General features: G+C 33.8%; 1 protein-coding gene across 3 annotated transcripts in view; it reads right to left on the reverse strand.

Annotated features, from left to right (window-relative positions):
* Positions 1 to 266: 266 nt before the first annotated feature.
* Positions 267 to 12791, reverse strand: part of LOC116342381 (putative uncharacterized protein DDB_G0279653) — a 28879-nt gene continuing 16354 nt past the window's right edge. For all 3 annotated transcript variants that reach the window (XM_031769963.1, XM_031769961.1, XM_031769962.1), the window contains 7 exons: positions 7679 to 7768; positions 6003 to 6260; positions 3958 to 4142; positions 3514 to 3620; positions 3159 to 3312; positions 964 to 2066; positions 267 to 871 (listed from right to left, as the gene is read on the reverse strand). In XM_031769963.1, coding sequence (XP_031625823.1) covers positions 843 to 871; positions 964 to 2066; positions 3159 to 3312; positions 3514 to 3620; positions 3958 to 4142; positions 6003 to 6260; positions 7679 to 7768 — 1926 coding nt within the window. In that variant the 3' untranslated portion in view covers positions 267 to 842. The remainder of the gene's footprint in view (positions 872 to 963; positions 2067 to 3158; positions 3313 to 3513; positions 3621 to 3957; positions 4143 to 6002; positions 6261 to 7678; positions 7769 to 12791) is intronic.

A 12791-nucleotide genomic window follows, 5' to 3' on the forward strand; every position in this document is an offset into this window, starting at 1 on the left:
CTTTGAACGAGGAAGATTATCGCCTGAATGTCTGTCAATATATGTTCAAATATGATAGGATAAAGGGTTTTTTTACATTTTTCTTGCAAAATACTCACATTTTTCATTTCTTGTTCTAGCGCCCAAAAAGACTCACCATTTCAAACATTGAAAAGAAAAAGCGAAAAAAAAGACTGTATTTTTCATGTTTTCTACAAACAGATTCAGTTTATTTTAAGTTTCACTCAATCAGTTACAATTTTTTTCTAATATTCAATAATGCCTTGTGAATTGATAAATAGAAAATACAAATAACCTAATTTTTATCTATATTTATTTAGGAAGTTCATTAAAAACTAGATATAGTGATGCTTTTCATTTTCATCGTGGGACATTCCCGTTTGTAAAAAAAGTATGAAACTAAGATTTTCAAAGCCTCGTTCCACTCGGTTCAATGTTTATAAAAATGTACAATTTTTATTTGTTTAATCAAAATTATACACTAAACATTTCACAAAATGAAATACAAAATCTAAATTGAAGCTACTATACAATAAATAAATAGGAAGTTTCTTTTATTTTCAACTAGAAGTATGCGCAAATTATCATTTCATGACCTTGAAATACTGAAATACTTTTCAAATGTGAAATTGTATTTCTTATTTTAGAGAAAGAAAACTTAATTTTCGATTACAATTTTCTAATTTAAATAGATCTGATGTCTTAGCCTTATGTGTCAACTAGTAAAAAAATGTAAAATTTTGTTCACGACGGTGCGTAATGAACATTGCACGAAAACTCTTAATAGAAAATGATTCGATTTGGAAGAAGAAAAAGTGAAATTTAAAATGCAAACATGCTCTCTAGCGAGATTGACGGTCTTCTTGAATTTCTGCAAGTAAATTTTATGCAAACACCATTTATTCTCGTGTGTTTAGTGTAAAAGATATATTATGTCATTGAAAAAATAATAAAACTACTTACCACTGGATATATTATTATCGGGAGATCGATCCAGGTTATAACATTTATGTTCATTCGGTGACGTTGATAGGGGGGCTGAAGCGATTGGTAAGCCATTTATCACTGAATGTGCGTGTAATAAACCATTTGGAACGGTGTGATTATTATTGTTGTTGTGCGTTGGATCGACAATCGGAACGAATTGCTCTGGCATCCAGTCAAATGAAAAGGCAACTCCATTTACTGATGTCAATGGTACACTTGTTGGTGTTGGTGGAGTTCGAGATAAATAACATAATTCCTGTTGTGCTATGTCGGGAACCTTTTGTGTAGTTTCCGACCAAGGTGGTGATGGATTCCACTGATCAATTAAATCAGTGGCTTCATTCGAAATCGATTTAATATGCGTGTGTGAATATCGACCCGGATGAACGGTTGTAAGCAAAACAGTACCACCATCACCTGTCGTTGTCTGATAGAGTTCAGAGTGTACGGTTTCATCAGATGATGTATCTTGTTCTGGTATATACAATGGCTCAAGTCTATTTACTGCTCTTCGTTTGGCTGGTGGTGATCCTAAATCGGAATTCGATTGATTTGTCGATTTTTCTCTACCATTGCTTGGACTGGTATTTTGATTTGTCATCGGGCTTACTTGTCCACTGTAATCAACTGGCAGATTTGGATCAATGCGATAAGCGTACGGGCGATAGCCTTCATTCGAACCATGATAACTTATGTGAGGTGTACTATTTCCATAGTGATTTACGAGACCCGGTGAACTTTGATGCTGTGCAACTGGCGAATGATAACCGTACGATGACATATGATGTGAATGCGTCAAATAGGAATGCGTTAACGGTGTTTGCAATGAATTCGGCGAATAATGATGGAAACTGTGATGATGATGGTGATGAAGATGGTGGTGTGCATGATTTTCTAGCTCATTTTGTTCGTCATGTTGCGGTTGTTGTTGTTGTTGCTGCTGCTGTTGTAAATACGAATCGTTGTTTGCTTGCACTCTCGCCGGTCCTTCGTATGGAATTCCAAATTGAATTTTCGATTGAACCGTATAATAATGATAAAGCCACGAGTTTGCATACATCACCGTTGCTTCACGATCGCTATTTGTAAAATGAACGAAATGATCGAAACCAAAAATTTTAAAAAAATATCTATTTACACATCACGTGCATATCACATAAATTCCCAAACTTGTTTTCCAACCATAAATCAGTGTGTGACGCTGTTTGAGAAATGATCAAGTCTTTTAGTTAAGAATTCGGAACTGTACCGATTATATGTGCTCTTTAATGTTCAGTAATTTATTTTCTGTACGGCGTTGGATTTGACACAGATAAAATTTGTGTGTGCGTTCTACTGAGGTAGAGAGAGGGAGAGAAAATGCAAAGAATTGCGTGTGCTTTTATAGAATGTATTGGATTTTATGTTCCCACAGATACTATGTACGATATCTAATACCAAAGTGAAGTTTCAATGTTGCGACCGCCAGCCATGATGCATTCATGTGTCGTACGCAGAAATGAGCATAGTATTATTGTTATTGATGAGCGCGCGTATTTTATGCCAACAAAAAATAATATTTTTGATTTACGAATATAAACAATTTAATGATAATGTTGTGTTTATCATCCGTTTCATCTCTCGCGCACACACACACACACACTCTCTCTCATGTGCACTGCGCGCAGGTTTTATTTGTTTTAATCTATGTGATATTTGCATTCGATTAAATGAGTTGGAATAGCATACGATTAGATGATTTTTAATCTCAATCTCTTTTACTCTAACTAACTCTTTCGTTTCCATTGAATTTATCAATGTCTTATTTTGAGATTATTACCGTTTTGGCAAGATGCTTTACGACTCATATGCTTGGTATTGTGGAAAATTAAGATTGATAATGATTATGCTGTCGTTATGCAATTCATATATTTATTGTTATAATCTTGTAAAGCAGTCTGTCGATGCCATAAATTATCCGCTCTTACACACCGTGAATGACGAGAGGTAAGGTAGACTGTTTTTTTTCTCTGTGTCGCTTTTCTTCTTTTCAATAGCGAGAGCCGTTGTCTGATTTATTTTAGTTCTCATTTTATGTGCATAAAATAAATCATTTCGCATTAAGCAATGGTCTGTTTGTTTATTTTTTTATCTCTTTTTTGAATAGAATTGTTCAAGTATTCAACACTTACCTTAGAACTTGATTTGTGCAGACAATAACCGGCTGTTGACTATTATCTTGACTATCGCGAACTTGCAATACAACATGTAACCAGACAAATGAACCCGAACGACGTTGCATTTGGACCAAAAGAATACATGATCGATCTTGTTCCGATTGTGTGACTGATGATGGTTTAAGCGCCAGATTAGTAAAACAAATACGTACATATACATAAACATAAAAAATGATTATTAAAATAATTACGAAATTATGCATGGAACATTGAAAAGTAATCGTCATAAAAGTTTCGAAAGTTAAATAGACGCAATAGAATTGTCATTATCTATTCTTTATATTGTTAAAAGCAATAAAATGACACTCACTTAACCGATGTTTATTTTGTGCTTCTCGCATACTCTCCCAGTGTAATAGGTGATACCAAGAAACGCCTTGCAGCTCATTTCTCGTATAGCCCATGTGAAATTCACCACTTCAGCAGAAAAAATAAACAAATGCAAAAAAATTTATTTAACAAAAGCACTACAATAAAATATCTCAAAGAATAAAAAGCAATAATGTCACCTCAAAGTCTAAACACTATATTGTCTAATGTCAATGCAATCTTTTCCATTCTAATGAATGAAATGAAACACCAAAGTCAAAATAGCAAACGCAAAAAAACCTCTGAATAATTGCGTTAACATAGCTAAAACTGTGTATTATACACTCAAAAAATTCTTCAATCCGTATATATTCATTGACTTCTTACATTTTAATTAATGCTTATTATTCATTCGCGCAAATCGATAAAGAATTCAAATACTTACTTTTTATCCATGTGCATAATTTTCATGTCCATTGAATGAATTGTAGTAAATACATTAGTTGCACCCTGTACGATGCATTCACGTGTTTCGGGCATTGCAATTGGTGTACATGTTGCTAGAAATACTGGTTCGTTTCGACTGCAAAGCGGTAAATATGACAGGTAATGTCCTTGAATTAAAACCACCTGCAATCAATTTAAGCATAGAAAAAAAACAAACATAAACATTGACAATACCAACTCAAACTTTTCAAACGTGGTTTATATCAAATGATATATATTACGGTTTTGTTTTTGATTTCACACATGTGTAAATTGAGTTCTTGAATAGAGTTTGAGCAGTCAAACTGTGAAAAAACAAATGAATAAAATCACCGGATTGCAACACATGAAACAAGCATTTGTATTGATAAACCAAACAGAAATAAAAAAAACCATTCACACTCGCTATCGTTCTCCCTTTCCGTTGAATCATTTGAATCATTCTTATTTGAATTGTTTGGAGCAGTAATGTGCGAAGGGGGGTAGGGGGGGGTTTACCCCCCCCCCGGTGGTTTGGGGGAGAAAAAAATTTTCGCGAAAATTATTTGAATTTGCTAGGGTTTTTCACGAAAAAAGTGTTTTTTTTTTTTTTAGCTCTTCACTTTGTTTGGCTGAGAAAATTCTTCCGATTTGCTGAGGATTTTCGCCTCAAAAAGTGACTTCCAAAAAAAAAAAAAAAAAAAAAACGATTTTATTGTAATTTCCTGAGGTTTTGCGCGGAGAAAATTCTTTCGATTTGCTAGGGATTTTCGCCAAAAAAGTGAAGAGCAAAAAAAAAAAAAAACGAAATTTGTTGTTCAGATGAGAGAATTTTTAGTTTTTGAAAAATCACCCCCCCTGTAAAATGTAGCTCGCACATTACTGGTTTGGAGTGTTTCGTTTTAGTCACTGTTTTGTCAATGCAAAAAAACGACAATTTGAATTTATTAGCTTGTGTACGCTCGCGCACTTCAAATGAAAAAAAGAAACTTCTTTTTGGGCTTTTTTCTCTGGGCGACTACGATCATTGTGTGTTTTACGCTCCAAATGCAAGAATTTAATCGTGGCTTATCTGATCTTGATACTTGTTTTCGTTTCAGCATCAGTGTCGATTTTTCGCATTTTTGTCTCTCTCAGAGAATACCGTCCATATTGATTCTATATACCGTTCACGCTGCACCCAATGTAATACACATTTTTACGAATATGCAACTCAAAGACTCGGCAGATAAAAATAACATGATGTGTGTTTGCCTTTCTGCATACAATTGGAAAATCTTAGAAGTGAGACGAAGGCAGTGTGCGATGATACAATGGAATCGAACGAGCTAAACGAGAGGTAGAAAAGTTTAATGTTAATTAAAGAAAATGTTGTTGTCGATTCAATTTTCGAATGCACAAGCTCCTTCGGCTAATATACGAAGACCGTCACACTGTCTGTAAGAGCGTTCAATGCGTGCGCTCTCTCTCCCTCTCTCTCTTGTATACACATATATGTATATTTATGCATACAATCGTTACAAATCCAAACATGTGTCGTCGTCGTTGCTTATATTTATATAACTGTTTTGGCCGATGGCAAACTTTGTGTGTTTCATAATTGCTACGTATACGCATGTGGTCCTTCGTGGCGCTCATCCGATGACTCATACATTTCTACTGTTTTGAATCGAATTCGATATGCAGTGTAGAGAGAAAAGCAAGAAACAAGCTAAAACAGTAACCTAAACATCAATATTGTGTTGTTGCCGTATGGGCGACATATCTTGGTATTTTAAATGAAGTGACAATGGAGTCAATACAAATTTAAAATGGATTGAATTGCGTTTGTTTGAACAGTAGTTCAATTTTCATGCGGTAAGAACATGTCAAAACTTTAAACCAAACGATATCAGATCAATTTGCATTGAAAAACAGGATTTCATGTGATTTTGTTTTTAGTTATTTACACATTGATTCAACAAATGAAATGTTAAGTGCAATGCGGGTGGTCAATGATTTGCACGACATTTTCTAACCACACACCTTTTGATCGCCAAAACGCATTTGACGCCGGGCATTTCGGCTAACATTCATTCTACACAGAAACATTCTGTGTTCTCCATCCAAACCGGTGGCATTTAATGATGAATTGTGATGATGGTGATGATTATGATGATGGTGATGAGATCCTGAACTGGTTGTCTGTTGCGGTACACTGCGACTTAGTTCGGCTTGAATTGACCCGTGATCTTGTTTATCAATAATATCATACACTGAATCACCATGAATCAACAGATCCTCCTGTTATAAAAAAGTATAAAAAAAGAAGAGAAAATTGTAACAACGCAAATGAAAAAAATAACAAAAAAAAAACGGAATGGAAAACAAGAGAATGACTCAGAGTTCTCATGTCAATCATAATCTACGGTGCGTAAAGACGTGAAAACACGTGAAAGAGACGTGAAAAACGAAATCATCATCGAAACGAGCTCGAGAGGCGAGCGATTAAACGATTTATTGATATTAATTGAATCGATAGGCGTGTAATTGAACTTAATATCGATGTACATTGTATTACAAATCGAAAAGTGTGGTTAATTTTTTCCCTTTTAACCTCTCCCGGTTTAACTCACCAAATGCCAGAACAATGTAGATGCATATTGATCGAATTGTGTTGCGTTGATTGCTTTTATATCTGACTTCTCAATTTATGTGCGGTTCCTCAGTGCTCATTTCACACAGCACGAAGAGAAGCCGGCAATTTTGATTTTTTTTTCAGTTTGGCAGTCGAAATTGAGATTTTCTTCTTATCGTTTCGATTTAATCGAGTATACGTACCAATATTTCACACCAACAATACACAATTTTTCAGCGCCACCGCACAGTTTTCAATTGAATGTACACCATTTTCATTAATCAAGAGTTAAATTGTGTATAAAACGCCTGAGTCACTGAATTTCTTTAGCCACAAACAACGAAGTATATAAATCATAATTAGCGTTTACGTATCTAAATCGATGTAATATATTTATTTATTGCTCACATGTGATTGTGTCGAGAGATGAAAAAAAATCGCACGTAGACTATGCATTCGCCTTGGATTCAACAACGATGATGAGAACTTCAATTTAAGATATCATTTCGAGATCTCAATGTGTTAGCCATATAAATAGAAAGAATTACTTCATTGAATGTGTAAAGCAGTCGATATTACTTTGATTTATTATTCGCAAAATTCTTCGCATAATATTGAAGTGAGCGTTCCAAATCCAAACAAATTTAGTGACTGAATCACTACAACGTGTTCAGTTTTATTCGTATAAATAACTAATAGCGATCATTGGTTTCCAAAAGACGATTAGCTAACGTTTAACATGCAAAATGTACAATTTACTTCTTTTTTTTTTGTCGTGTACCAAGTGCACCTTGAATAGTATCAATCGATAGATTCGTTTTCTAGAATTGTTTGACAATCCGTGAAGAAACCTTCTGGCGATTTCAAATCGCATAAATCATTTTAAACACTTTTCGATTCAAACTCTTTCTCTATATTTTCCATTAATATAAATTTATGTGTTATTAAAGAGATTCTGATTTATTTTGTGATACTTTCGAATCATATGAAAAATCTTTCGTTTAAATATCATTGAAATGTCTTTCATTTAACGAAAAATCGGCCATGTAATCGGAAATAATTCATGTAATAAACTGGTACTTACCATCGAATGTCCCAAATATTCGGCTGCATTGTCTGAGATATAGAGTAGTTTTCCATTTTGCGTTAGCATCATTAAAAATCCAGACATTGCCTGTAAAATCGTAAATGTAATAATTTAATGTGAAATGCCATTGAATTAACGATTAAAAAGTAAAACAATCAGGGTGACAACGATATATCATCTGCGATAAGCCATGTGAGAAAATGTTCACGCACAGTTTTACGCATATTGGTGTTGCCATGGCCAAATCCGAAAATCGGCTAAACTTTTCCCGCTGAATGAAACGTCAAACTGAATCAAAGTTGTTGACACAAATGCTTAATGCTTTTGGGTGAGACTTTTCAATTTCTCTGTTATTTAAATTCTGTTTATGTATTTGATTTGGCCGTGTCACGTTCGAATGGGAAAAAATATTTTTGCGCTTTGTCAAAAAAGGTTTTCACGTTCCTCATTTTAAAACAATATATGGATTGAAATTTAAAATTAATGCTACACTGCATTAAATCGAATTTATTTTTACTTAAATAAACATGATGAAAGAAACGTCAGTCACATGGAAATTGTATTAAAATTGCGAACGATCAAAATTGACGTTGCAATGTTTGTTTGCCATGTGTTGATTTGCATGTAAAACGCATTTGGTTCGTTTTTGTTTTTACTCAACTTTTCAAAATTTCAATAAACATTGAAAATATTGATATTTTCTCTCCATTTCACCAAAAAATATAGTTTAAAAAGGATAGTTTAACAAGCTTATTAAACGGAATGATGGCCAGGTGGAACAAGATCTGCTATAAGAAAGATCGGCAAGAAGAAAACACACACACACACACACAAACCATTCAACGTCAAGCCGATCCGTTTAATCTCTAGTGATGTCAAATATTCGATTCCGTGCGAATTTTTTTTAACGTTTTTTTTATTCAATTGAGACACATGTTTTTTTCATATTCTTTAACTTAATTTTTGAAAGTCATATATTCCATTATAAAATTTTGCACAATGAAAAACACATGAAAAGACAGCGAATATTCTCGAAGAAGAGCGAATGAAAGGACTCTATATGAAAAATCAATGAATGCACTAACACATACTTAGCGCGTGCCGTATATTTGCATGTTTTTTTCGCCGCTTGGAGTGAGATTGAATGATGTGTTTTATATGAAGTGGTTTCATTCGCTCTTACCTTCGTTTTCGTATGATGCGTTTTTCATTTTGCAAAATTTTATAATTCGCTAAACTTCGACTTTCAACATTTAAGTTTTAACATATTATGTTTTCAAGTCGTCAGAGTTTGATTTAGATGACAATCTATTTTTAGATACTCAGATAAGATAGATAAGATGGTATCTAAACATCTCATCTAGATAGTTCAAAATTTGGCCATCTAATCTAATATCTATCTAGAAATAATAACGATATCTAAACATCTTTTCGTTAGATCGCGAAAAGATGAAAATCAAAATCGTATGGAAGAAAGGATATTTTAACCTTCATTTGAATTGACAAAAGGTTCAAAATCAATATGTATGCATATAAAACGGCTATTTGGCAAATTGGAAAAATAAAAAAAATGATTTAAAATTAAAAGAATCATTCGGTGATTATTTAACTTATCGTAATTATTTTGTTCTGTTTACGATTTTGCATAAAACACTTTTGCATAAAACACGTATATTGAGTGGGAAGAGAGTGTGTAATGGTATTGGTAATGCTATGACTGCTGTCACTGCATTCTAGTGGAAGTAATGTTTGTATTTTGATATTTGAACGTTTTTGACGTTTATAGCATTCATCAGCTGTGTCAAAATACAACAGAACTACAAATTCATTTTTTTTTTGTATACGTTCATTTTTTTCAAAATTTCAAAAATAAACAAAATCAAAAACTATCCATCAGTGGAAAAATTTATTATAAAGGAAAAAAAAGAAAATTTTTTAGAGAAAAAAATTGAAGCTACTGAGCAATAAACGTGTTTTATGTGAGAAGAGTGTGAGAAGGGAGTCGAATAAAACTATACGAAGAGTGTGAGAAGAGCGTGTACACTCTTCGAAAAGCGTATTATACTGACTTGGGTTGTAGCATACTATGCACCATGGGTCTATGGTGATATATACTTAGATACTTCGGTACTATAGCTATGAAGTGCAAACTGTCGGCCTTATACTTGTATGAGGTAACCGAAGTTGCACTGTGATATAGTGTTTACGGGTTTTAACAGGCAAGAAGAAAGATTTTTTTTAGTATCTTTGATGTTATTTTGCGTGATGAATTGTAAAAATCATATGGATTTGAAGAGTGAAATGAGTATGCGTTTCGGTTACACAATTTTCAATAATCATGTGTAGTGAATATGTGCATATTTGGAATTTTTGCATAATTGTAAATTGCCTGAAAGCAGCCGATTTCGCAAGAACGCACGGTGAATTAACTTGCGATTGGGCTTTGTGGCTTTTACTGTTGCTGTTTGCTATTATTATACTGTATTTCAATACGATCGATCATCACTCGATGCGTTTGTTTTCGGGCATTATGCGCACACGGAACACATTTGTGAACAGCACATAAAATGGCATAAACAATATTCACTGTGCGTTTTTCTCTCCTTTTGAACTCTCTTTGCTGCTTTGTTTTCACTAGAATATAACGCCAGATTACTGCTGATTTGCTGCTGATGCTATATCATTATAAATCGAAATGGCTGGAAACGAGAGTTGAAATGAACGAAGAAGGAAAAAACAGGAGAAATACAAGAGCCGAACCTGATAATAAAGTCGAGCTTGGTAGTGCACACGTGAAATACATATAGATGTGTGTTTCTGCTTAAGTAAGCCAAACTAACTAACCCCAGTCACAAAAAAAAACGATAAACGACCAAAACACAAACGCTTTCGTTCACATGCACATTCAAAATCAAAACGTCGGGATTTTTAGGAGTAGTACAAACTTTGCTCGCACACACGTACCGAAAAAAATCTGAACAGCAGAAGATGAAAATACTAGTATGTGTATGAAGTAGAATTGGAGCTGTCTTATATGTGATTCTGCTTTTACATAAGTACGTCTTTGTGCGCGTTGTTGTTGCTGTTCAAACGGTGTGAATGCCTCTATTTCATTTCACAATCAACGTATTAAGAGGCGTGAGAACATTTTTGGCGAACGGATCGCGTGCGTATTATTATTGTGATTATTATTGTTATTATTCGGGTCAATTTCATTGAGTCTAATTCAAATTTATAAACTGAGCATGGATCAGCATTGTGCGCGAACATACCGATGCGTTCAACAGTTTAACTTGGCTAATGTTCATTCTGCTCAACTTTGCTTTCGTTGCGTTTCTCTTTTTCTTCTTCTGATATACTGATTGCATACGATCCGAATGTTGCAAGTTCATACGTATTCATTTAACCCGTCGAAAGTCTTTTTCAGAAGATAAAATGCGAACGATAAGAAATGGGCCAATAAGAAAAAGAAAAGATTTTTACACCAACAGAACTTCCTCGCTTGAATTTTACATGATTTGTAATCAACAACGGTCGGTTTCAAAATTCATTGTATTTGAATGCATTTGTTGATGGCAGAAAAAAGTGATCTATCGCTGTCACGTCATCGATTTCATTCGCAATTGACAGCGAACATATTTTATTGTTTTGACTAATCGGAATCGTGTTTAATTTTTTTGGAATTTCGTTGATAATATTTCATCGTGCAAAGAATGACAACACAATTTTCGCTTTTCGTTTGCAAAAAAAAAAAAAAAAAGTTTTGAATTTTTACATTCGAATTAACTTGGTTTGAAAATGACTCAACGTGTTATAAATTCATGGAGTCTCAATGTGCCATTGTTTACAAATTAAACGATAGAATCGCCAATTGAACGAAACACTGCACAATAAATGCAATTGAAATCGAACGGCATGGATCAGACAACAACAATGACGATATTGTCGAAGCTTCTTATAAGGATCTAGTCAATTTCGTCATTGCGATATTAATCATCGCAAAACGAAGCAACAGCCATAACAACAATTCCGTGTACACTGTACAATTGTACATGTAGCACATAAAATGCGCGTCATTCATATGTGCCAAATTTGGTTAATGATTGCATTATATGTACACTGTACAGTTGTTTGTTACGGCCATGCGATTGGAAGTGATGTTGAAAACGCACAGAAATGCTTCAAAGCCAACCAAAAACTGTTTTCAAGAAGAAAGCAAAAATACAATTACAATGGACCAATAAAATCAGACCCACAGTTCAAACCATATCTGGAAAAATACAAAACCGTAATATGTGGTCCGAAAATCAGAGATCACCGAAAAATAAAACACAAATTGAAAGTTTCATTATGAAAATGCACCATAATTACGGTATTCATTACGAAAATGTCCACATTTCGATCGATACACAAAAACAAAAATGATTCTGCGTTATTCTATACTTAATTTTTTCGGTATTTTACGGTTCGGAACAAGCTATTTGAATATCCTCAATTTTTCAAACGGCAATCTTTCGAAATGATAATTTGATGGAAATTTTGTGGTTTTGTGGCCTCCAGTCAAAACCTCAATGTGATTTGAATTTTATGAGAAGAACACGTTACTGGGTTAATTACTTTTGATTTGAAGCATCCAAAAGTCAACAACAACGCGACGAGTCATATGTTGACTCTTTCGCTCCAAGTAAAAACACACACTAATCACTTTTTTGTTTGAAAATATCCATCGAATACATATTTTTTTCCTCTAAATTTGGTTTATCACAATTTCGATTTTCTTCGGTTAGTTGTTCGCATTATGGACCACACGCTAAATACTCTCAATGCTTTGCACACTCATTTCCGACGCGCATGGATACAATATTAAAAGAAGACAATTTAACTGAATTGAGTACTGAACATTACAATAAGAAACCGCATCGAGATCTAATTCAAACTTTGAATTGCTATTAAACGTAATTAAAGTTTTAGGTGTGCACTCTAGATTCTCTCTCATATAAGCACAAAAATCGCATCACAGTACTTCAGATCCCGAGTATACTGTTTCTTTCGTGTTCATAGACCATTCGCTTTTTTTTTCTCATATTCTAGATGTTTCAGTTTGTGTAGC

The sequence above is a fragment of the Contarinia nasturtii genome, unplaced genomic scaffold, assembly GCF_009176525.2.
Source record: "Contarinia nasturtii isolate CC-2019 unplaced genomic scaffold, AAFC_CNas_1.1 Cnas_scaffold_864, whole genome shotgun sequence".
Classification (NCBI taxonomy): domain Eukaryota; kingdom Metazoa; phylum Arthropoda; class Insecta; order Diptera; family Cecidomyiidae; genus Contarinia; species Contarinia nasturtii.